This window comes from Cricetulus griseus, chromosome 5 (genome assembly GCF_003668045.3).
Source record: "Cricetulus griseus strain 17A/GY chromosome 5, alternate assembly CriGri-PICRH-1.0, whole genome shotgun sequence".
Taxonomy (NCBI): domain Eukaryota; kingdom Metazoa; phylum Chordata; class Mammalia; order Rodentia; family Cricetidae; genus Cricetulus; species Cricetulus griseus.
This window is the reverse complement of record NC_048598.1, coordinates 120,431,158-120,457,656: the sequence shown is the minus strand read 5'-3', so window position 1 is coordinate 120,457,656 and position 26,499 is coordinate 120,431,158. Positions and strand designations below refer to the sequence as shown.

Below are 26,499 nucleotides of genomic sequence, written 5' to 3'. Positions count from 1 at the left end.
CATAGGACAACCTCAGGAGTCATTCCTAAGGGAACGGCCACTTTTTCATTGGACACTAGCCTACCTAGTAGGCTAACTTACTAGTACACTGGATAGTTCATTAGCCTTAAGGATCTGCCTATCTTTGCCCCTACACCTATCCCAGTACTGGGATTACAATTATGCCTGGTGTGTTTTGTTTAGGTTTGGTTTGGTTTGGTTTGGTTTGGTTTGGTTTGGTTTGGTTTGGGTGGGTCCTGGGAACTTAGGTCCCCAGCCCCAGCTAACAAATCACCTTTAAAGGGGATCTTCTATCAGTTTGGTTATTTTGGAAATCAATCAAGCAAAATGGCCTTTCCTTTATTGTTATTTTGAATAAATGGTCAGAAATCATTTTTATTAAGTGCATCAGTGTTGTAATGTTACAGGCTCTAGGGCACATGATCAACATGGAGTTTCAAGTGTTTACCCCCTGACACCCTACCACACCACCCAAAACCTGACTACACAGAAAGTCCAGTTTTAGTCCTTTCAGAAAGTTTGTGGGAACTTGGACATTGCTGCTTCTCAGCACTGTTCTACTGTCTAATGGGCAGGTTTTGTTGTTTCGTGTTTGTTTTACATTGAATAACTTCTCAACCCAAAGAATATAATAGAAAGCCCTTTACTAATTCTATTCAATAAAAATTCAAAAATGCAACCTGGGAGGAAGTCAGAGTTTTAAAAGATGAAAACTTGGTAGACCCAGACACGCAGAACTTATTGACCTTGGAATGTTAGACCAATCTTCTAAGCTGACTGAACCTCAGTTTCCCCACCAGCAAAAGGGAGCTAGATGACATCTAGCTCATGTCACAAGGTTGTTTTAGAACTATAATCAACAATGTTGGTCACATGTTATGATAAAAAGAAAGACATGTCCAAATCCTGGGCATAGAGAAAACTGAGACCACGTTCATGGCAATGAGCTCACACAGGGAGTCAAGCCCAGAAATTAGAAGTCTTTCATGTCTGCTATAGGTTTCTACTCACTAGATCAAATATACCTCACTCAGAAAACTCACAACCGAAGCAACTCCCCTTTCCAAGGCTAAACAAAATCCCCTGTGGAAAAATTCCTAATGCATGAGTCTGCTCAAACTCTAAGTACATGTTCAAGATCATATTCATCAGCTGTAACAGGAGGCATGTTGGAATAAAATTAATTAATTTTATTCCACCATGAAGTAAGCACCTCCAAACAGCCTTTAGTTCTCTCCCCAAGTAATGATCTCACGTTCCCTCAAGTGCTATATAAAGGCAATATCAGGCTTCAGCCCATTAGGTGCATGAAGACACACAAAGCAAGCAGGAAGACTTAAGGGATGCTGTTGATGTGAGCATCCTATTTTTTATTAAATCCCTATCTCTGAAATACCAGCAGTAAATTGGACTGCTGACTTTAAAGTACCTTTAAAAAATTAAATGCATATTCCTCATTCCCGGTGCTGTAGTGATCTTACTCTCTGATCTCATAGTCTCCGGAACAGAAAACGACACCTTTAGCTTGGGCTTGGAACAAACATCAGATAGTCACCTATGACAACAGCAGTTACCTTTACACCAATGATTCCCCGGAGCATTTGAATGCCGCAGAAAGTTCTGTACCTTTGTTTTCCCCCATGCTGGGACTGGTACTGAGGAAATTTTAGGTGACATTTCTGAAGCATTCTGGTCATGTCATTTCATAGATGGTCGTGATTTCCTTTTTGATCCTAAATGTTCATAGTGATGCTTAACCAGAACTTTCTAGTGGCTCATACAACTCCTGTGATTCCTGAAAGGGTTTTTTGTCCCTATCAGGCATCAGAGTCTTTTCTTAAAATTACAGTTTATGTAGAAGGTGAATTGCCTACAATATTCTGTGCAAACCTTGACCAGAATTAGGATTCTCTTCAATGAGATCTAATTGCTTATTCTTAGTGGTTAAAATGGCATTTTAGAGGGTTGGCTTTTAAAGATAAATTCATCACAGGTATCCTCTACTTCGACTGACCCTGATTGAGGTGTACAATGTATGATACATATTCCTTAACTAAGGCCCATTTGAGAGACAGCACAGGCAGATGGTCAGCCAATGGATTCTAGAATCAGGCTGTTGGAGGGGTCAAAACCTGATTCCTTACTTTATGTGGGGTCTTAACCTCATTTAACCTCATTACTTGGCTTCAGCTTCTTCACCTATAAGCTGGGGTGATACAGGCATCTATCTTGGAGTATCATGATGGACATCAAGCACCCCCAAATAGTGACCAGCACATACATGTTCACGCTGTTCTCTGGAGAAGGGGGCTATGGACCTAATCTCAACACCATCAAGTTTTCCAGGACCCAGGACCACCAGCTGCCACATCCTATGCCTTCTCTCTCCAGCACGACCCCACTGCTTTAAGGTGCTCCCCTGTAAAGCAATGTCTGTTGGACTCACTCAAACTGAGCTCAGTTAACCTGTCCAGGTTGACTTTCCCTTAATTAAAAGGTGAAAGATGGAAATCTGATCATCTTCCAGGTTCCTTCCAGTTCCTCTTAAAGTTTTCATTAAAGAATATGAATCCTGAGTCTGTTTATAGATGCTGGCTCAAACAACAAGAAACAGCAATGCTGTGCTCACATTGGCTGTGCCAACAGCCGCTATGCCCAATAGGAGAAACTGAGAAGCAAGCTAAACTAGTGAAGTAAATCAGACAAGCAAAGTCATTCTCAGACACTGTCCTGGGGGGTTGGCTTTGTTAAAAAGTTCTAAACTATTTGGTCCCTTATTAGACACACAGGGTAGATGCCTAAAGCAAGTGGCATTTTTTTATTATTAATTTGGTTTAAATACATGGGTTTTAAAATATCCCAAGTTCAAAGTCAAATCATCACTGATAATTCCAGGACGGCGACCAACTAGACAAGAGTTCAAATGATTGTGTAGACTGAATATACTTTTTATTCACTTGGAAGTTCATATTTCATCAGTGAAAGTCATAAGGCTATGAATCCAATGTCTGAATCAAAGGAAGAAAGACCAAAAGTAGCAAGTGGCAGCAAGAGCAGAAACCTACTGGAACCAATGTATGTGAGCATGCAGGACTATTACCACCACATGGGAGGCCTATGTTCCATTCATAGGACACAAAATCGGCAGAATACCCAAAAAATGGGTGGCAGCATCATTTCTGATCTCTCAAAACTAAGAACAAACATTCAGATAAGCTTATATCCATCTAAAACAGAAAAGTAGGAGTCCATCTATCTCGGACTATTAGGAAAACTCAAAGGGGTCCATTTGTAGTTTTGTCTGCACGTCCTTATTTTTGCTGAGTTAGCTTGTTATTTTATGAGTGGTCTAATTCAAGGAGATCTTCCAAATCTGGACTGTTGAAACAGATCTCCTCGCATACTCACAAGCAGCCAGTTGACCAGGCAACCAGAAGGACCTCGACGTGTGTGCTCATGGAAGCCCAATACCGTGGCCATTCTTACTCCACGGAAATTCAGAATCTTCCAAACAATCCAGTTGAGTGTTATGCTTAATTAGAGGTCTTTAATTTGGTCAATGTTTGTTTGGCAGGTCGGTTGGTTTGTTCTGTGTGTGTATGTATGCACGTGCTCATGCGTGTTCCTGTGTGTCTTTGTATGCTCACACATGCCATGGTGCACATGTGGATCCCAGAGGACAGCTTACAAGAGTCAGTTCTCTCCTTCCACCATGTGGATCCCACAGATCAAACTCAGGTGGTCAGGCTTAGCTGCAAGCACCCTTGCCCAATAAGCCATCTTGCCGGCCCAGAGATCCTTAATTTAGACTTAGCCCCTTGGCTGTGAAACAGGTCCCCAGAGCCCAAAGTACCACCCTAGACATGCAGTACACTGTTCTCTGCATCTTTATTCCTACCCAAGCCAACAGACTTCACTTCCACATTTAACCAAGGGAAAAGTCAGCCAAGCATTTCCCCAGCCACTTTCTCTTGCAGTTGAAGCCAAAAGCTAAAGCCAGAAGCCAAAAGCTTGCCATTCTCTACATCGAGCCCCTCCCCTCCCCACAAGCCAGGATCAGCCCAGCACCTAGGCCCAGCATGCACACACAGGCCAGACTCTTTATTCACCACCCCCACACCACAAAGGGGGAACCCAGAAACACAAAAGAGCAAGCTTAGAGGAACCAAAGGAAAGAAATAAAAAAGGAAAAAATAAAGGAAAACAAAAAACTATGATGGTTTTGCACTCGTTGTGAAACAACTCAGCCAGGACATACCTGTTCAAGAAGGGCCTCCCAGCTGTTCTCAGGGACTGCCAATGAGGTGGACAGTCTTCCTTATCCCTGAGGTCTCGGACCAAGTGTTGCTTTGGTTTATTTCAGGAAATGCTATTGGAAAGATAAAACAAAGTGCCTGGCAGGCACTATAAAAAGTGGAAGAAATATGGAAGACGCCATCATCCAGTGGGCAGCTACATGTTTTTACGCAGGGGCGAAGGGAGAGGGGAATTCATTGTGCAGTATCACTCTTCCTTCCAGGAGTGCCACCTCAGTTGCTCTGCCAGAGCCGAGCCTGTGACTTGCTGACATTCCATTCCTGTGTTCTGATGGATGGACGCTGATCTTTGCCAGGACGAAAGTGAGGGAAACCCAGCAACAAGGAAAGGAGAGGAGCCGAGGGGAGTGGCCACCGCTGGTCAGGGCCAGCGCTGGAAGGAGGCCAAATGTAAGTGTCCCCAGGCTTCTCTGGGATGGCTGCCATTTTCTCACAGCAGAGAGAAAGATGTAAAGGTCATGGAAGAGACATGGGGAGGGGTCTGCTCTGCGGAGCCACCAACTCCCATTGAGGAAATTCTCCACACATACACACACACACACACACACACACACAGTGGCTTCCCCCTAAACAGGATATCACCTCCATCTCTTTGATTCTCTCTCTCTCCTTCTCTCTCTCTTCCCTCATCTGAATCTAATAATAGATAGCATTTATAAATAATAATTGTTAATGTTGTTTGTTCTTTGTTTCCAAACCTCATGCTCCTGTTTCCCTTGAAAACTGGGGAAATCAACTCTGCTCACATCAAAAAGATGCCCTCCCCAGCAGAAAGAAAATCCACCTAACTTCCTATTTCTAGGGAAAATAAATAGCCCACTGTGGTGCCATATCTCCCCAGAGGACTCTGATTCTGCTCTTTTGTTGTTTTGCTTTCAGTAGTTTGTGCTTCTGTTGTACCCAGAATAGAAGGATGGTAGGAGGGGAAGGGACACATGGAAGGTAGGAGGAAAAAGCAAGGATAACGGGAAAAGCCCAAGTCATCTTTCATTTAAAAATATATATCAGAACTAGAACAATGATCAGAGTCAGAGGGGGTGGCTAATTGGCCAGCCAGTCTGTCCCATGGGCTCAGCAGTTGCCCTTTTTATCTGCTGTGGGTGAACCCCGGCCACTGCGGCGTCCTCGACAGGATCGAGGCTCTTCCAAATCGTCCTCATCAAAGCCGTAGAAAGTTGAGGTGTCACTTTCTGACGTGGAACCGAATAAGTCCTCCGTGGTACGTGCTGCGGCCGCTGCCTCCTTCTCCTTCCTGCCTTCTCCTCCCAAATGAGCTGACATGTATGATGAATATATCAGCACATGGGTTAAGCAACAGACAGCATCATTAATATTCTCATTACATCATTACAGTGTTATTCCTAACAGCAAGATAATAAGCCAGTTACACCAAAAGGGACTAACCAGGTATATCACCTGGTAAAGGTAATGGGACAAAGCACACATTTCCAGGAAGATTCCACTTCCCAGAAAATGTCCCGTCTCTACCACAACACATGTGTCCATAGCTTGTGACAGCAAGAGATACACGCACGATATCTCCTTTGGTCCGCTCGAACAGAGGCACATTCTCACCCAGCCCTGCCCCACACAGTGCTTTCGCTTGGCGATTTTAAAGCCTTGTTGGTATTTCTTTGTAGTTTCAGTTGACGTTTCTTTGAACAATGTTCGTTCGTCACTTTGACAGTCAGCTTTACCAAGGTATTACTGTCAGATAACCCATTGAAGGTGGTTAAGCCTCCGTCCATTTTATTTTTATTTTTACCTGCCTCTAATCCCGCTCTTTGACAGCTCTTTCAATTCTACCCTTCCGCCATGTAGTTCATTTGCACCGAAAGCAAAGAGCAGTGGGAAAGTCTAAGTGGCAGTTCAGAGAAACTTCTCACTCTCTTAACCCTGAAGGAAATGCTTATAATCTCACACACTAGGCCACTAAAGATACCAAGGTCTCAGCTACTGCAGAAAGTTCACCCTGGCAACTCAAACTCAAGACATACTGAAAGGTGAAAATGGGGTTTTAAAAAGCCTAATGAATATAGTATCCTGAAATCTGTAAAACTCAGGCTTAAATTGTTTCATACACTATTGGAACCCAATACCATAGTGATGGTCCCTTCCATGCCAGGGGTCAGACAAGGCACTTTCTTCTGGAAAACAGAGGCAGTGGGTAGATGAGCAGGGAATAGCCAGTATTCCAACTCATATTCTCTGGAAGGACCCTGGGGAGGCCCCAGAGATGTTTTCACGCATCTGACTTAGCAGCCCAAAACAGGGGCTATTTCAGAAACATCAGCATCAGGTGTTAATAAATGACCCACCAAATTAATTGCCAGCATTTACAGTGAGAATACCTATGGCACTGTAACATGACACGTGAGGCACATATCAGACAGAACCAAGGAAAGAAACTCTGAGCGCAAGTTGTACAAAGACAGGCTTCATGTAGGGAAAAAACAAAATTGACATCCTACTTCTGATGCCCCTGGGTCAGTTGAAGAACTCTAAAACTGTCTTCACTAACCCACCAAAGCCTACAGCAGTCCACAATACCCTGCTTAGCACACCACTCCATCAAGTGGCCTTGCTTCTGATAGAAGAGACATTTTTTTTGAATGCCTGACCTTATAACATATAAAAAGCATTGGGTTGAAGTTCATTTGTTTTAATTTTCTTTTTAAAAATCTAAAAACCATCTCCATCTATCCTAAGGGTTGTATCTTCTCAGTAAAAAGTTCAGTGTTTGGACCATGAATGAATTGACAGAATTGCATGAAAGGAACTCCCTGCCAGGGGTCCCTGAGAATGAAATGCAAAGGGTCTTATGCAATGACCACTAAGTCATGTTTCTAATTATTGGTTTACCACTCAAGGCTGTCTAGACCCCTAAACAACCTCAGCTTCAAAACACATAGCGCTAAAGGTATGGCTTGAGGGTACAAGAGGGAGAACTGAGTCATTGCAGAAAACCAAGATGAGGTCATCTCAGTCCTTCACTTGGGACTGGGACTGAAAATAAGACTGGGGTCAAAAGGTATAAGATGAAATGACCTCTCCTGCTAGCCCCAACCACCCAATCCGAGTGCCTCACCTATAGTGAGCAACTGATGAAATTGAAGATGGCATCTGAAAGCATCTCTCTTCCCTGCCTTGTGCTTTGGTCTAATTATGACATTGAAAAATGGGGACAGGGGGTGGCACAAACTAACCATGATCAGATAAAAATAATGATTTATCTACAATTTAAAAAACCAATCCACAGCCAAGACTCTTAACTTATTTTCAGAAGGAAGGAATGAGACCCAAAGTCTCCTTTTGATACTTTATTCTTTGGAAAGATTGAAGATGAAAAGACTAGGAAAGGCCAGCTGCAGGCTGGTCTAGGGGCACTTGCCCTCCTGCCTCTTGTGTAGATAGCTCTGCCCGGTTACACATAGAAATATGGGATAAATGGCCAATGGTGGTGGTACAAAGGAGCCCAGGAATCTCTGAGCCCCACAGTTCAGGATGTGGCTGCTTCCCTAATACTTATGTTTCCATCCTCTGGGGGTTGCCCCAGCTTTCCACAGAACAAACACAATTTTTGTTACATGTTCATCTTCCATTACAGGCTAGCATGTTGCCTGGGATCTTCGTGTATCTCTGCTCTGTTTTACTTTTGACAACTACACATACAAAGTAATGTCTGCCTCATGGAAGGGCCAGACCCTTTCCTTGCCCTTTCCCTGGGGACCCAGAGAACGGTTTTTGGTCCATAAGACCCAAAGAAGAAAAACATAAAAATGACCTGAAAACCCCTTTCCCCTCAAAGTCATCAGCCCATCATTCCCTACTCCTCTCCCTCCCTAACCTTGATGAGATGGCAGAGCAGTCCAAACAGAAGAGCTCTACAGCACGCAGTGCAGGAAGGGGCCTCACTCACCAGAACGTCCACAGTCTGCACAGGACACCAGCTCTTCAGGCCTCCCACTCTTCTTGTTCATGTTTGAGCCCCCCAAGCAGAAGTCACAGTAGTTGTTGGGAATGACCGTCCCATCTGGTCCTTTCTGGGCTGTGGAAACATTGAGAAAGGATTCCAACTTTAGACTTAGATGCTGCCTATTCTACTGGAGTGTAGCAGAGTCTCTTCCAGGGAGAATAGGAAACTTAGAAAGGAAGAATTTGTTAGAGCCTAGTGGTGATATTGACTAGGATTTGTTTGCTTTGTTATTTCTTTATTTTTTATCCTTCTTAGTCCATCTTACAAGTCATTCAGAATCTCAACTTTGCAAGTTTTTCACAGTTCAGTTCTTTTATAGAAACCCCATTGCCCCTCTGATTCCAGCTCTAAATTAGAAGTGGTGTAAGTCAAGTAAGCCTCTGTCCATCCTGCACAGAGTCCAAACATAAGATGGAAACTATAAACAGTGGTGAGTAGAGGGAGAGAACAGTCAATGCTTTGGCCTAGCCTTGGAGAGATATATACTTATTCACTATCTGTGGCTAGTCACTTCTAGACAGCGTGTTGGAGAGGCTCTTGAGAATTTCTGTTAAACATCTTGGGAGTTCACACAAGTGTCTGTTCTTAGCCTCAACTCCAGGTTTTAGACTCGTTGATCATGGAGAGCAAGTAGGATAGCTCATCTGAAGAACCCAAATGCCTAGAATTAGAAGCAGTCACAGGTTGCCTGGGCCCTTAGCTCGGTCTCATGTCAGAGACAGACAGAATGATGGGGGAGTTAGCATATATGTAGGCTTAAAATCGTCACAAGTAACTGGACACAATAATGCCATAACCCATCCCTGCTGAATTTCAAAACAAAGGTATTGAAAACTCTTCAGGTATGGCCTTGAAAACAGAACCCAGTAACAACACCCATGCCTTTGAGACCCAAAGTCATTCCCAGTTACTAGGGGCTGGTTGAAAGAGCTAGAACAGGTTCCTTGCATGGGAGAATGCTTCCTTTTTTTTTTTTTATTTCTCTCATCCTGGTGTAGACATTTCTTGGGGATATTCACACTCCATGACTGCCACTAAAAAGAAGTCTCTCTGCTTGTGGAATCAGCCTTAACCACTAGGGTATGTTCCTCAGCATCCTCCGTGTCTGCTGCTATCTTTCATTATTCACTGGCTAACTTTAATCAGGGTCCCGTAGGGTACAAATCTGTGAAGAAGCAGCAGATATGTGAGCAGAAATACCAGCCAGACAGTAAGAGATAAACGGATTCGCCCCCTTTAATATGATTCCCTCTGGCCTTTGCTTCCTCCATGCCTCTGCTTTGCCTCCAGGAATAGAAAACTTACCTGGGGAAGGCGGAAGACAAAAGCTGGCAGAATTACATTACAGAGGGTTAATCCATTTATCAGTTGCTATTTGAATTGTTTAATCAGTTTCTAAGTCATTGATTTCCATCTTCAAGCAGGCAGACAATCCTCTGCAAGAAAAGTGTTGGCTGTTTGGGGGAGACAGAGGAACGGGCCACCCTCTGTGGTCTTTTGAGGATGGGCTATCCTTCCATAGCCACTGGACCTCAAAGACATCCGCCGAGCAAGCAGGGTGGCTTTCCAAATACTCTCCCAAGGCCTGTGCATCTGCCAAAAATTTTCTCTGCCTATGAAATGTGCCTTGCCCAAGCCAGAAATACCAGTCTCTGCCCTTTCGTTCCTTTTCAATTGCCCTCTTCAGCATTTTCAGAACTTTCTAGAGAGAATCTAAGCATGTTTAAGAAGCAAATAAACTTAACGTTTTCAATTCAGAAGATGCACTGAAGTCTATTAAGTGGTAAATATAAAAACTAGAGAGGGGAAAATACTACATTTAGAGCAAAGTTTCATATTGGGTGAACTAGATATAAAGTGTGCAGTGACAATCACATCTGAGTAACTTCCCACATACAGGAAAAGAGTCCCATATACACCACGCCAAGATGGTCTCAGGGTCCCAGTCTGACTTCCTGCTTTACACACACAGGCTTCTTGCAATATCAGATATCTTTCCCATTCTCAAAATACTTATGCCACCAAAAAATCTGCATACCCTCAGTTGACTGTATCCCCTGATGATATATGAAGATGAAGAGGGAAAACATAGAGAATAATAACTTCTGGACTATTGTTTATAGTATTCACCAAATAGGTAGACTATTCTACTGACTCAAGAGCTCCAAGTCAGACCTGGTGGTACAGGTGTGCATTCCCAGTTACTTAGGAGGATGGGGCTGGAGAATCATAAGTTCAAGGCTTGCCAAGGAGAGTTAAAGGCCAACCTGGGCAACTCATGGAACCCTGTCTCAAAATTTAAAATTAACTAGTCAGAAGAGGGCTGGGTATACACATCACTCATTGGAAGAGCTCATGGGATCCCAGTTTCTGAAGACAGGGTGTCAGGGCAGTGTCCACTCGTATACAGGTGTCTATATAAGGGAGTCATGTGGGTAGACTTAGGTATGTAGTTGTGACAAGAAGAGGTGAGGGGTATATTGTTATTTAGCACAGTCTAGTTTAGAGAGTGATGTGAGGGGGTGTTGTAGCTCAGTAGCAGAGCACCATGAGGCAGGGGAGGAGAGAGTGAGGGGACAGTAATAGCCATGCTTTAACTTCAGTAGAGCGTCTGTCTACTCTCTTACTGCAGCGATAAGCTCAAAGCATCCTTCCATCTCAGTAAAATGACAAGGCATGGGCCAAGAGCATACACATTGGTTCTCTTATGCTTTCTGGTATTCAAGATTGGTTGGAGAGCACAGGTACTTCCATGGACCCTCCCTATTCCCAACCAGCAAGGACCAGTCATTCCTTGGGGAGGGCACTATGTTGGGATCACTAATACGTCTCCTGATGAATGTGTACACCCACCTCATATATTCACATGCAATGATCTATTCCTTCAGATGGATTCACTGCTGGGCCACCTGCATGACTTACATGCTGGCAATAGTGACTAAAATCTGTGGGATGAATGGCTTAGAAAATGTGACAAAGATGTAAACAGGTATCATACGATGCATCTGGGACCTTTTTGTGAACGCAGAGTATAGTATCAGCTTTCCCTCTATAGAGCAATCTTTTCTTGCTCTTGTTTTTTTCTTGACTCTTCAAAGAGATAGTCCGTGTCCAAACAGACAGACTCACAACCACTCCCAGAGTGTGCCAGAGTAGGTAGCTGAAGGTCCTGAATCACTAGAATAATAATACTATAACACAGCTGTTATGGTTTGGTATGAAACTGTATTTGTTGAAAGGCTTGGTTTCCAAGGCAGCAGTATTCCATGGTAGACCTTTAAGGGGAGTGACTATACTATACTGGTTCTGACCTAATCTAATCCAATGATAGTTTCAAAATCCAAATAGATTATTGGGAGATAGTGGACCTAAAGAAGATGGAGCCTTGTTAGCGAAAGTAGGTCACTGGGGCATGTTTTTAGAGGACATGTCACAGGCCTGGCCCCTTCCTGTTAAGGTACTCTGCTTCCTGACCATCTGAAATAGGTAGCTCTGTGCCACGATGTCTACCACTATACCCTGTCTGCCATAATTCTCTGCCTAATCGTAACCCTGAAAATCCAGAACTGAGCAACTGTGGATTGAAACCTGTGATACTTAGAACCAAAATAAATCTTTTCCCCTTTGAATTCTTTCTCTGGGGTATTTATCAGAGCAATGAAAGTCTGGCTATCACAACCACACCAAAAAGCACAAAGCCATAAGTCATTCGTTACCTTCTGAGAAGTGACACTAGGTCATATCTACCCACTTAGCCTCCCTGTGATTGAATGTCTTGCTAAGAAGGACAAGAATCAGGTATCTACAGTACAGAAATGCTGGGGCTTCTGCCAGACATATATTATTGCATTGGTTCCTACAGAACCTATGTGAAGTAGGAGTTGTTTGAAAGGTGAGACAACCAAAATCCAAAAAGATTAAGATATTGGCTCCAGGTCTCAGTTGCAAAAAAAAAAAAAAAAGATGGGCTTCAACCCCAGTTGTCTATATCCCCAAAAACTTACATTTCTCAACCTCTTAGGTGGTCTAAAAGCAAACTCTTTCTGGCCATACCTTGTATAGCAAGCATTTCATAAATCTCTCTCGAGTCTATTTGATTCACCCAATATATTAATTATAAAGCTTGAGGCAATAAAAATTATTTTGATTGGCCTGATAAAAGCAGAGATTCCTTTTGAACTTCAATTTAATGTTCCTGCCACAGTAATCCATCAGGATGACTGTGTGAAAACACTTCTCTTAAAGAGCGTTAAGTCAGCGCTCACACTACAGCTACATTGGCCTATGGCCTGACCTAGCCATGAGCAATTTCCAGGCACCATACATGAGATCATTATAAAAAAGGATTTTACTATAAATAGGGGCTTGCCTAGACCTTGTAAGTAGGATTTAAATAGAGGCTCTGCTTCTGCATATGGAAAATTGAGTCTCACTTTGTAGAATAAGACAACAGGGAAGAAAAAGACCCCAGTGGTGTCTTGATGGCAGTGTCCACAGTGATTTGTTTCACTGTTGACTAATGTCCATGACTGAGGTCATAGAAGGAATACAAGTAAACTGCCAAGAAAAGAAAGTGAGCCTTGAGAGTTTGGGGATTTACCTGGGGGAAATGACTCAAGAAAACCTCAAAGAAAAAAACAAATAGAGGTCAGGAACAAAGTTCATGAAGAAATGCAGGGGGAAATAACAGAAGAAAGAGGGGTATTCAAATAACTCAAAACAAGAGAAAGGAAAAGAAACAGGTGTCTATTCGCCATGTCCAACATATGCGATTTCACTGTTCAAGGAGTCTAGCCACCATGCTCAGAGAAGCAACAACAGGCATGCTAGGGGACATTAGTATGCTAAAGGACTTAATGATTAAATTATGTCTTATAGCTATGGAAAATAAAGCCCCAAATCCACGACAGGGCTGTTTTTCCCTCCTGTTAATGCCATCCCTGTTGCAATGTACCCATCACTAATGGGCAGAATGACTAGTGGGACAGTCTGGCCACTATCAGTAACCTCTCTCCTAAGCTCTGGAGAGATTAGAACCATATCCCAGGCGACCTAGGGAAAAAAGAAGCAGGCCAGAAGCTGACACTTCTTCCTGGCATATGCACAAAGGCATGGCCTCCCATTCTGAGCAGATGCTCAGGCTGCCTGCCAGGACCTGGTGTGCACAAGCATAAAGCCATGTTCAATGTCCACTAGCTAGCTTGAGCTCCAGCCCCCATTCTGCAGCTGTTTGTCCACAGCCTGCTTGGTTGGGGTGTATAGCACCTGGAAAAAATGGGGAGCCATAAGCAGAGCCCTTCAGGAAAAGACGTGCCTCTCCTAACCCCTCTCACTTGTTCCCCCACCACCCTCCATGGCTGACAGTTCCTGTGTCCCTCTACAGGTCTGACATGTTTCCATGGCAACTGGAATCCTGGGCTCCAGCAGCCTCTGCTCTTGCCACCTGTTATTACTTCATCTCTCAAGTGTAAAGCATCTTAGCCTGGTACCACTTGGCTGTGCAGGCGCATCTTTAGAAGACAGAGTAAAGGAAAGGGGAGCGGGAAAGAAGGCGTACAGAAAGACTGCCCCAGGCTGGCCATAGATGACACAGTGGACAGGGTAGGCTGGAGGAGGCAGCTTTGGAGCCAGGGAGGGTGAGGAGGGAGGGCATAAGCCAGTGTGCCTTCTCCTCAGAATCAGTGAGCAGGCCTCAGCTGGAGGCCACTGCCACATCTACTACCTTCTCCCGCCTTTAATGAGGGCTGTGGGAGGGGCAGGGAAGCAAGCAGCCAACAGGGAAGGGAAGGCAGCAGGGCAGAGATGGAAGCTGCCTGATATGGAACAGAGCCAGGAGAGGGTTAAAAGTGGTGTGATCAAGACTGTGGGGAAGGCTGGACCAGAGGGCAAGCAGAGCATCAAAGCCTCGATAAATGGCCTTAATTCTCATGCTTGCGCTCACCCGACCCCTTACGTGTTTACTCATATAAATTATCCTCAAGGCCTGCCACCTTTTCACTGCCTCCCTAGAATTGATGAAAAAATAAATCCCACAGATCCAAGGAATAAAAGTGGTGGGATTCCATTCAGGCTGGTGTGTGGCCCTCTCCCAGCAATCAGACCCGCTTCTGGGCTCTGGGAGAAAGGCAAACAATGCCTTTCATCCTGGAAGCACAAAGACAGAGGAGCTAGGAGTGCCTTGGGGGAACCAACACCAAGGTCCACTCACCACATGACCTTTAGGCCATCAAGAGTCCTCTTCCCCCGCCATTTGGCCACCAAGCACTGAGAACAACAGCAATGTGAGTGGAGTATAAGCAGTGTAGACCAATCACAGCACTGAGTTTAATCTGTGTGGAGAAGGGGAGGCCCGGGGCTGATTTAATAAGTCTTCAAGTTTATGGACGAGCCTGATAAATTGCCACACTCTGTATCGTCAAGGACAACATGAGACAAAGTGAGCAGGAAGGCAGCGCATGCCACCAGGAAGCTAGACACAGTTGGTAAGGAGTTAAAGGCAGGATTGGAGGGCTGGCACCTCTGAGGAGGCCTCAGCATACAGTGGGGGGGGGGGAGTGTCCCTCGGAACCACTGCGTACTCCTGTCTAGAGCAGGCAGCGTGTTACAGGACTGTTTAATGTCCTTTTAAGTCTATTACTTGAGGATTAGAATAGTGTAGAAGAAAAGACAGGAGGGGGATTTATCCCAACCCAAAGGGATGCTGGCTTTCATCGTTTCATGTTTGTGTCTCTCTCCCAATTAGCCAGGAGCTCCCTGAGGGCAGGAGCACTGTCTTTCTTCTCCGTGTTCCTAGCACCTGGCACATAAGATTGTCACCAAGCTGACAATAAACAAGAAACGGATACACATAAATTCACAGAGGCTGGTTTCGTGGAGGGACAATGTGCCAGGCCAGGGTGATCTCCCCATCCTCACCACCTCTGAATTCAGCTTGCAAAAGGTCTCCTATTTTCTGTGCCCAATGGACTAAAAATTGAGTATTTAAAGAGAGAAGAAAAGGCTGGACCTTGTGCTTCAGACCTAAGAATTAGGAAAAGACCAAGAGACTAGGAGACCAAAAGGCAGCAAAGCCCAAGCATGATGGCCCAAGGAGAAGGACACAGCCAGAAGGGCAGGAGGCAGGTGATTTGAGCCAGAAAGGTTTGTTGTATGGAACAGAAAGAGCACAAATAGCAAAAGTCATCAAAGAGCTTTAAGCAATGAATGCATCTGGTGTGGATGGAAGTGTCTCCCCACATCCCCCAGTCTTATGTTAAGCCCTATGCCCAATGTGATGGTATTTGGAGCCAGGGTCTTTGGGAAGTAAATAGATTTGGTGAAGCTGTGAAGATAGGCAGGGCTATCACAATGGATTAAGGGTAAGATATCAGAGAGTTCTTTGTCCCTCTGCCTGCCTGCATGCAGGAAAGATTATGTAAGAACAGAGCAAGAGGGTGGCTGATGTGTCCCAAGGATAACACCCTCACAGGACACCAACTCTGCTGTCATCTTCATCTTGGAACTCTAACTCTAGCACCATGAGACGTCAATTTCTGTTGTTTAAGCCACTCAGCCTAGAACTCTGATATGATAGTCTTTGACGGCTAATCTAGGTTATCAACTTGACACATCTGAAAAGAGGGATCCTTAAGGATTTGCCTCCATGAGACTGACCTGTGGGTATATCTGTAAGGCATTTTCTTGATTGTTATTGATATAGGAGAGTCAGTCCACTGTGGGCAGTACCATCCCTAGGCAGGAATGCATGGGTTGTCTAAGAAAGGCAACTGAGCAAGTCAGAGGGTACACGCCAATAAGCAGAATTTTTGGATTCCATTTCAATTTCTGCTTCAAGCGTTTCCTTGAATTCCTGCCTCAGCATCATTCTCAAAGATGGTCTCTAACTTACAAGCTAAAATAAACCCTTAGTTCCCCAAGTTGGTTTCAGTGTTTTACCACAGCAACAGAAGGCAAAGTGTGCTGGCTAGTTTTCATGTCAACTTGACACAAGCTAGAGTCACTTTGGAAGAGGGAATACCAATGGAGAAAATGCTTCCACCAGATTGGTCTGTGGGCAAGGCTTTGGTGCACTTTCTTAATTGGTGATGGATATGGGAGAGCCTAGATCACTGTGGGCAGTGCCACACCTGGACTGGTGGTCCTGGCATTGTAAAAAGGAAAGCTGAGCAAGCCATGAGGAGAAAGCCACCCATCCATGGCCTCTGCTTCAGTTCCTGCTTCCAGCCAGGGTCCTGCCTCCTGAATTCCTGCCCTGATTTCCCTCAGCAATGAAATGTTAATTAAAAATGTAAGATGAAATAAACCATCTTCTTCCAAGTTCTTTTTGGTATGGTATTTTATCACAGCAATAGAAACCTAACTAAGATGCAAGCAAATAGGCAGCACAGGCTAACAAAGATGTGGCCTGTTAATGCAGTCATCGACTCTGAAAACCTACTGTGTAATAAGATACATTTAACAGCTAGCTAACAGATGAAAAGGGACATCATGAGGACATCCATGAAAAAGATCCAGGAGCCTGGGCCTGGGACCCAACAGTTGGGATTCCGGTGTCCTGACAGAGCTGAATGGTGTCTAAGCCATCCATACCTCAGCTTTCCAACTTGCTGTGTATTTGAGACGAGTTTCTCAGCCCTCTCTGACCCTCCATTTTTCTCCTCTGTAAAATGAGAATTCTAGCACATGCCACTTGGACTTGTGAGTGTTACTTGAGATGATGTGTGAAAACTGCCAGATACCTAACAGATTTTCCATTATTTCTTTCCCCTTTTCCTCTCTTACATGCAAAATCATTTCATTTCTGATTAAGCGGAAAGAAAATCAAAGTTCTAAATAAGTAAGCTTTCTCAAGAAACAGAAATAAACTCATGAATCTACATTCATACCACGTCCACAGGAATGTCATTTGGTCTTCATGTGCTTCTGGACAAGATAGCACCTACATTGTAGGGTTATTGTTAGCAAGTGAATGAGCTAAGCATAGCAGGTTGAGCACTATGTCTGAGACACTCAAGATATGCTAGCAAGTGTTATTGTCACCAGTGCTGCTTGGTCTGTAGAATTCCTCAATCCTGAACATTCTATGTAATTATGACAGAAATGTGAGAGAGATCGTAGAGGCTCAGACAAAGTCAGCCTCAGGAAAGTGGCCTGGTGAATATGGGAGGGCACCCTTGACTGGATTCCATATCACTTCTTTCTCTTGCCAGGTTTCATGCATCCATCTTATTCCCCAATTACCCTAGAAGTTCTCCAAGGACAATGACTGTGGTGGTTTGAACAGGTATGGCCCCCATAGATTCATGTGTTTGAATGTTTGGCCCATAGAGATTGGCACTATTAGGAGGTGTGGCCTTGTTGGAGCAGGTGTAGCTTTGTTGGACGAAGTGTGTCACTGTGGCAGTGGGCTTTGCGGTCTCATATGCTCAAGCTATGTCTAGTGTGGGACACAGTGTCTCCTGCTGCTGATGATCAAGATGTGGGACTCTCAGTTCCTTCTCCAGTACCATGTGTGCCTACATGCCCCCATGCTTCTCCACACGAAGATAATGGACTGAACCTCTGAACCTCTGAAAGCCAGCCCCAATTAAACGTTTTACTTTTTAAGGGCTGTCATGGTTATGGTGTCTCTTCACAACAATAGAAACCCTAGCTAAGACAATGACCATATGTCATTCCAACCGGGCACACATACATCAAGGGCTCCATAAATACTTAGGTTTGCTGGAACAGAAGAATAAGCACCATGTCTAAGATTTAGCAAAGGACATGCTGGGGTCAGGTCAGGCTCTGATAATTTCCATGGATGCTAAGGAGTCCTCAGGGGCAGTTAGCATCAGAATGTCAGAAAAGTTCCCTCGAGTTGCCTCAGATAGAGCCCCTTACTCAGAATAACCATCTGTAGTCACAGGCATGCTCTGCTGGTCCAAATAGGACAGGGATGGAATGTGGCTACTCACAATGAACAGGCTTAGTGACACTCCCAAACCCCTCCATCTCACTGACGACACACGGCAAGTCCATGAGGCTAGGGTAGTTATTGCCATATTACAGATAAGACAACTAAAGGGAGGGAGGTCCCAGTAACTGACCCACATTCCCAGAGCAGTGGGTAATAGGTTGACAAGGTAACAGATCACACCCTGGACCCATCAATTTCAACACCATGGCCATCCTCTCAGTCACGGAGCTGAGAAATGACCTCTAGGTACTTACACTGCCAAGGACCCAAGCAACCCCTCAGGGTTCTTGCTTTGTAGCCTGCAAACCATGTAAATCTAGCAGAAGACCATCTGTTGCTAGTTTTCGGATTCACTCTTTGGGAAAGTAGGAGGGGAGAAGTGAACGACTTCCTCACAAAGAGCCAGGGGCCTGGCTTTGCCTCATCTCCTCTATAACCAGGGCTGACATACCAGTACCAAGCCTACTAAGCAATAGACTAAATGGGATTTTATAGCTATTCAGACACCCTTCTGAGATACCCAGGATTTCCAAGCACATTTCCAAAATGTTCTTCATTTCCTGAAGCCTGTGCTAGCTGCCCCTGGGCCTATGACAGAGGACAAGCATATCAGAAGACAAACATCTGCTAGACTTTTCCCAGCAGCGTGGCAATGACATCATGTACTGCTCTTAGATAATTTGCACATTATCAGACTAATTTCCAGATTATCTAATCAGCAGACATTACCCTTAATCAATTTGGCTCTCCCTTTACAGTTCCACAAAGTACACCCTGCCCTCAACAGCAGACTAGCTCTGGGCATTTTCCTCTCAAGAATGACAGAAAGGGAAGCTTAATTCTGAATCAACATGTGACCACTGCACAGGAGTCTGACCTCCAGGGACCTAGGACACCCCAACTTCAATTACATGGGCCTGAAAAATAAACGAGGTGAATTTTTGTAGAGCAGTATTTTAAAATATTTCCTTCTAAGAACTCCAAGTTTGGTTTGAAAGCACACATTTATTTATGCTTTTAAATAAGAGTTATTAAATAAAATGGGCTTCTTTTTGCATTCTCTCTTTCCTTCTCAGAGTAGCTCTGGTGGTTCCCATAGTATAAAGATTCTGCAACATGACACAGAAGATGCCTCCCATTGTGGTCTCTTGTCTAATTCATCCCTGACTTCAACACTACCATGCAATCGGCTGCTATCAACTGTATGAATTTGACCATTCTGTCTCAGACCTCCTTGCCTGCATCCATTCTGAAACCTGGTATCTTCTCCCTCCTGAACATTCCTCCTTGCTTTTCAAGGGCCAAACTGAACAACCCCTCCATAGAGAATGCTTTCAAAACCTCACAGTGCAGTGCTCCTTAAGCTCTAGCCTACACCAGAACACCCTTCATGTTGGTTCCTACTCCTACTCTAGTGGAGTTTGAGAATCTCCATGTCCAGTGAGTCAGCAAGTAAGGCTAGTACCACCCCAAGAGCACCCCTGCCTCATGACATAGAACACATACAGTGACTCTGAACTGTAGGCAAATTCATCCTTTGTACATGATCCACTTCACATTCCCACCCAAGACTCTGAGCTCCTCAAAGATGAGGCCAAATCTTATTCACACCTCTGCTTCTGAGCCTTGGTACTGAGTATTCAGTGCACAGGCACCAAATGTGGGGACAGACAGATGGGTGGGTGGGTGGGTGGATAGATGCATGGATAGATGGTTGAATGGGTTCAATAAATGAATGGACAGCACAAATTTATTTACATCATGTTTCTGCTTAAATCCAAGACTTTGATCTCATCCCTACCCCAAAAAGTATCCTGAAAACAACATCTGTAGTAGATTTCAGTTGTGTAGAGATAGCAAAGGGAATTTTAAAAGATTTTTGAAAGTGTGGGCCTGAGTTGTTGAGATTTTGAATGTTAATCTTGGTGACCAAATTTGCTCTGAAAGAATCACAACAGAGAGCAACGGAACGTCACTCACACTCAGAGTCCTGATCAAACCACCCCTGCTTGTATCCATGTATACCCATAGCGCTATGTGGACATAACTACATATAGATGAAGGTGGTAAGAGAAACTGAGGGAAAAAGAAGACCCAGCCTCGTCTGGGGAGAAAGGACAGTAGCCAAAAGGAGGAAGACCCCATAAGAAAGGTCATCTCTTCCCAGGAGGAAGGTCTGTCTAAACTCCAAGCATCCCTCACTACTCATCTGTCGTTGAGGTTGAGAGACTCAAGCACAGAGAGAGCAAAGGAGGCAAACCTATAGGAAAGAAACACAGACATGAACAGAGTGGGAGAGGAACAAAGGCAGGAAGGCATCCTCTGGGAGGGGCAGGAGGACAACGGGGTGGCAGTTGACTGCTGAGCTGGCAGCTCAGGGCAGCAAGGGCTGGGGGAAGGGGAGGCCAGTGCTGACTCCAGCTGGCCTTTCTGTTAAAAAGTGGCAGGTATGGGGGGTGAGCCATAGGCTCTGCTGAGGTCGCAGTTGAAAGAGATGGAGCAAGGGACAGCAGGAGTAGCAAAGTCAAAAGGTCTCGATGGCTGTGGGTGGTGTGAGCCAGTAGCCTATGGCCCTGCATACTCCTGTATCTGTGGGGCTCTTTTTCTATGACAGCAGCCTGGTCACCCGCAGCTCTACTAAAGGGAAAGTCAGCATTTCCACTTGCCAGCATCCAGACTTTCTCCTGGGGGAGCCGCAGATTAGCCTCCTGGATTAAGCTCGGCTGCCTCCCTCCCTCCCTCCCTCGATCTGGAAGCCTGGCTGGGGGAGGACCATGGAGCAAAGCCCTCAGGATACTGCTGAGCTGTCACATCCAGTTCACCACGCAGCCCCGGTGGCATTTAGGGGCAGTGTGGATGGGAGCCCACTCCAAACCCCAAACAGAGAGAGCAGCTAATGACTGGGTATTAATGATGCCAGCAATTAGTGCTCACAGGAAAGTGGCGGGGGCCTGCTCACCAGGGGCACATGGGAGGAAACAGAGCGCACATTCTCGCACATTCGGAGCAGCAAGCAAATCGGTAGTGTGTATGACCCACAGAAGCCAGAGTGAGCAGCTGCCACTGGGTTTGTCCAGAGAAACCGGGGCTGGGGGAAAGTGACTTCTCCAAACACCAGGAGCTTGTCTGCTGTACCCACTTCCCTGTGGGTGAAATTAGGGCTGGGCACAGAGTTTGCAGAAACAAACTTGTGAGAAGACACCACAAAAAAAAAAATAAAATAAAATAAGGAGTGTTTTTGAGGATTCTGGAACTGTCTTTGTCTGAGGAGGACCTGGATTAGCCCACATATGGCTATTCCTTTCTGGTCAGTCAAATGATGCTTGGTGAAGAAGCCTGTATCTATCTCATCAGCAGGGTGAAAAAGAAAGGAAGACAGGGAGGAGCTGGAGTATGTTGCTCACCCACAAGCCCACAGGTGATAGAGACAAGCATGGGACATATCTCCATGTATAAAAAGGAAAGGCACAGTTTCTTTACTAAGCAAGCCCATGTGATCTCTCAGGGACAACACCTAAGGAGAACACAGATACCCACTGATAATTTCACATTTGAGATCCTGGTAAAAAGAGCAAAGAATATAACAGTGCCGGTCACGGAAGTCTACTTGGAGGTGACTACAGGAATGGCTGGGGAGGAGACTGTCTCCTTCTGCTTACTGTTGTTGCCAAGACTTTGCACATGTACACACATATATACACATGTGTGCAAAACCACCACTCACTATGGACACTACAGGGGAGGTGGGGAAAACACAGCACAAAGGAAAAGCCATCAAAGCACTATAAAACAGGATGCTGGTACACAGGAACAAATGGCCAAGCACTGAGGAAATGCAAGAGATAGGCTAGCACTGGAGGAGCGAGAAAGAAAGCTGACACTTTGGAGAGAGAACAAATCACTAATCTGTGCTTTCCAAATAACACCTAAAACCAAAGATCACTTCCAGCCACTTCTTGATAGGAGGCCACAGCTCCTGTGACTTCCTAGACACTTAGACCAGAGAAGAAAAGAGAAAGGGAATTGGCATTGCCAGCTGCCTCAATACAGACAGGCTTCTACACTGACAGAAAAGGCAGGCTCTCCCAAAGGGCAGGCAGAGAGCTGGGTGTCATAGATAATCAGGATCTGGTGCAGAAAGAGTGACACTACCCTCCTCCTCCAGCTCTGCTTCCCAGATTCTGCCCAGATGGCAATAGGAGGTGAGAAAACGGGGGTCTGTCACATTAAAAGCTTGAACCCTCAAAGTTGGAAACAAATTAATGTCACAGGATGCATTTTCCCCAAATCCAAATTCCTATATTGAAGCTTAACCTCTAGTACATTGGCATTTGGTTCTATTCAAGCTAGAGATTGATAAAGAAGTAATCAAAGTGCTGGAGAGACAGACGGCTCAGTGGTTATGGGAGTGCACTGTTCTTGCTCAGTTTTCAGAGCTTACATAGGATGGCTCACAACCACCTGTAAATCCAGCAATGATCTTGTGCCCTCTTCTGGCCTCCACAGGCACTGCACTCATGTACACATACACACGGACACACATACACACGTGATTTAAAGTGAAAATAAATCCTAAGAAGAAGTGGAGGAGAAAAAGTAAATGAAGAGGTAAAGTTTGTTAAGTGAGGCCACTGGAGCTGGGGAGACAGCTCAGCTGGTAAAGTGGTTGTCATGAAAACATAAGGACCTGAGTTTAGATGCCCCCACCCCACCCCCTGGCAACACCCATGCACAAAGATGGAAATAGTTGCATGTGCCTATAATTCCAGAGCTGCTGAGGCAGAGACAAGCGACCTCTGGAGGTCTCCACAGCCAGTCTTGCCAAATCAGTGAATTCCATGTTCAGTGAGAGACGTGGTCTCAAAAACTAAGGTGAAAACCAACTGAGTACATGCAAGTGTGACAGACAGACAGACAGACAGACACACACACACACACACACACACACACACACACACACACACACACACACAATGCAGCTATTAGGGTGGGTCTTGATCCTGTCTGCCTGGTGACCTTATAAGAAGAGACCCCAAGAGAAGAGGGCAGAGCTGCCAGAGGACAGCCATTTGCAAGGCCAGGACAGGGCTATCCGGAAGCCAACACTGATAGAGCCTTGACCTGGGCTTCTCCAGCCTCCAGAGCCATGAGAAACTAGTTGCTGTAGTTTAAGACTCCTGACCTAAGGTATTTTGTTGTGCCAGCCACAGAACACTGTGGCAGCATGACCATGGGGCACAGGCCAGGGAGGACCACACACAAAACTTAACAAAGATCTTAGCCAGGGCTTGTTCTCATGGTTTCAGATATTTGATGAAAGTGTCCACCTGGCATCAGTCACACAAGCTGAGATACTCAACTACACAGGTGTCATCTCTAAATTTAGAATCTGGTCACTTTTAAAAGTCAGATTCTTGTTCGCTTTAAGAATGTATCCCAGGGCTAGAAAATTAGTTCAGTAGTTGAGAGCACTTATCATGCTTCCAGAGGACCCAGGTTCAATTCCCAGCACTCTCATGGGGGCTAACAAACATCTGGCCCTTCAGTCCCAGGGACCCAACACAGCCTTCTGACTTCAGCAGGTTCCACATGCACATGCATGTAGAGAACATACATACATGCAGACAAAAGCTCATATACATGAAATAATACACTAAGTCTAAGTGAAAAAAAGTTTTTAAAAATACATACCAACCAATTGTATAAACAAAACAAAGCCCACAACAAACATGCACAAATACCCCTCCCTCCAGTGGTCTCAGTATGACCCAGATCTTGAAGCAAGCTCAACAGATTCCATGACCACATCCTTTTTGGGGGGCTTTGGTCATCCCAGAAACCACAATGGTTAGGAGAAAGCCAGTCAAGCGGAGAATGCCTAGCCCCCTTTTGATTCCTAAGACATAACTACAAACTGAGGAAAGGGAGGAAGAATAGAAACAAATCTGCAGGATCACTTTGAGTCTTCAGAGCCAACTGTCATCCCAAGTGATGTATCCATCCAGATGGCAAGAGAGCTCCGTACCCAAAGTAGTGACCCACACAGGAAAATCAGAGCAATTAACCAGCAAATATCAGTCACTCCAACAGCTGCGAGTGGCTCTTCTGCAGCCAAGGGACATGATGGACAGGTCTGGCATGTGACAGTGGCCAGGTGAGGACACTCCCCTTTACACCCCACATCCATCTGGAGATAAGGCTGATCACATGTGTTCTGACCTGCTTACACTTTGCTGATTGCTCAGCTCAGACATAGGTATGGTGGCTGGCTAAGTTTAGGAATCAATTTACTGCAGAACACCAAGCCCCATCAGTTGTTACTGCCAGAAGATACCAGAGTGGAAAGAAAAAGGTTGTTCCCCATGCTACCTGCTCCATCCCTGACTCCCCAACATTACAAGTGGGGACTCACGTCTGTGGTTCTCATTTCTGTGGTTGGGCGGGGACCGAGTGTCCTGGTCTTGGGCTTCATCTCCCTCCTCGCTGGCCAGATGAGTGTGAGCATAGTGGTAGCTGAGTCCCGGCCGGTTCTTGTAGCGTTTGCCACAGACTAGAGAGAAAAAGAGAAGAAAAGATGGACAATGTGAGCAACGTTTTGTGGTCACTCTCTCACTCTTTGGGGCAACAGTCCCCAGCTGTCCACACCAGAGCCAGGTTTCCCCTTAAAGGTACCTCCCACCCTCAAACCCACACTACTGTAACCATGTGGCTTGTGTACTCAAAAGAGGTACAAGAGCACAGACATCGAGGGTTGAGTAAGCTCTACTATTCTGCCTGCGAGACCCCGGGCAAGTCAGTGAACTACTGGGTGTCTCCATTGCTTTAGAGATAAAAATGGGAATGATAGCAGTACTAACTCATTAGTGACACACAGCACAGAGTACTTAGGCAAGCACTGTTTGTGTGCTTGTTACGGCTCAAGGTATGCTAGGCAAGCACTTCATCACTGAGCCACACTCCCAGCCTTAACAAGGCACTTCAAATTTACTGAGCACAGAAGGGGGATTATCAGCATAACTTTGCAACTATCACTGGAAGCCTATCCAGTCCAACGTCTTCAGTCACCAATGAGGTAAATGAGGCCCTAAGCGACATACATGGAACACATCAGTGGAAGAGCCGCCAAAACCCAGGTCTCCTGGATTCCTCTGCAGTGCCCCATCTACTGTTCTGCAGCTGACTCTGCATAAAGTAGCAAATTTTCCATGTATCAGCCCATGATTTATACCAGCAAAATGTGCTCTACTCTCACCACAAACACAATGAGACTGAGGAATCCTGGTGGCTATAGTAGCCAAGAGCTTGTGACCTCAATGCTCCAATTAGCCTCTGGCACCCTAGACCTGTCTCAAATAAGACAGCTTGAGACAAGAGGCAACTAGCAACACTAATATGTCATCTTAGAGGCAAGAATATAGGGGGTGACTCCGCACACTGGATGCTCAGGGTATAGAGAGCAAAAGGCAGGCAAAGTGACCTCCGGCCAGACCACCAGCCATGCCTCCCCACACTCAACCCAGACCCCAGGCTTTGAGGGATGGGGTTGCCAAGAACAGAGACTTCAGGACCCCAAATGTTCATCCTCCTTTCCCCCCAAATGTTCATCCTCCTCTCCCCACAAGCAGGCCAAGCCTGGCAGACTCTACAGGAGCACTGGATGATGGGTTGGTTCTGAGGGACTCTCTCTTCTCCCAGATCACTGGCACCAGAGAGCATAAACCCTTCATAGTGAGGAAGAGCAGGCCTTCAGCATCAGACCTAGGTTCAAATCCCAGTTCTAGGCATCCAAATTCAGTGGTTGTGACCCTTACTCTATGAGAAGAGCAGTTGGTACTGCCATAAGGACTTCTCACAGCTTGTCTTTTCCTGTCAGATTTTCCTGGGCTTGGCAAAAGTAGAGAGCACCATCTCCTCTGTCCCTTATTTAAGCAAACTGCATCTAAGTAGTGTAACTCATTTTGGGCAATAGCCAGAACAACAGCTTTAAATGGTAGAATTGGGCATCTCCTATTTTTCTGAAGTTGGATCTAGCTAATTTTTAGCCTTTATTAAATTTAAGCAGTTCCTATTATTACTGTCTTAGAGTCTTATTATAGGAGAGTTTTATCAACTGCCCTTTAAGTGTCTCTAATACATGTGTTTCTTTAGTTTGTGGATATGGTGAATTAGGTTGGTTCCTAATATTTCCTATTATGGAACAATTCTTGTATTCCTAGAACACGCTCCATTTGGTCAGAGTGTATTAT

At 45.1% G+C, this 26,499-nt stretch overlaps 1 protein-coding gene across 2 annotated transcripts in view; it reads right to left on the bottom strand.

Moving 5' to 3' along the window:
- Nucleotides 1-26,499, bottom strand: part of Dpf3 (double PHD fingers 3) — a 276,886-nt gene that overhangs the window by 56,137 nt on the left and 194,250 nt on the right. Inside the window, exons 7-9 of one of the 2 annotated variants that reach the window (XR_003485948.2) lie at nucleotides 24,666-24,803; nucleotides 8,236-8,364; nucleotides 4,259-5,590 (exon numbers count right to left, since the gene is read on the bottom strand). Coding sequence is in view for 1 of the 2 variants with exons in the window: in XM_027418438.2 (XP_027274239.1) it covers nucleotides 8,236-8,364; nucleotides 24,666-24,803 (267 nt within the window). In the remaining variant the exon portion in view is untranslated. The remainder of the gene's footprint in view (nucleotides 1-4,258; nucleotides 5,591-8,235; nucleotides 8,365-24,665; nucleotides 24,804-26,499) is intronic. The other variant, XM_027418438.2, reaches the window with a different exon arrangement.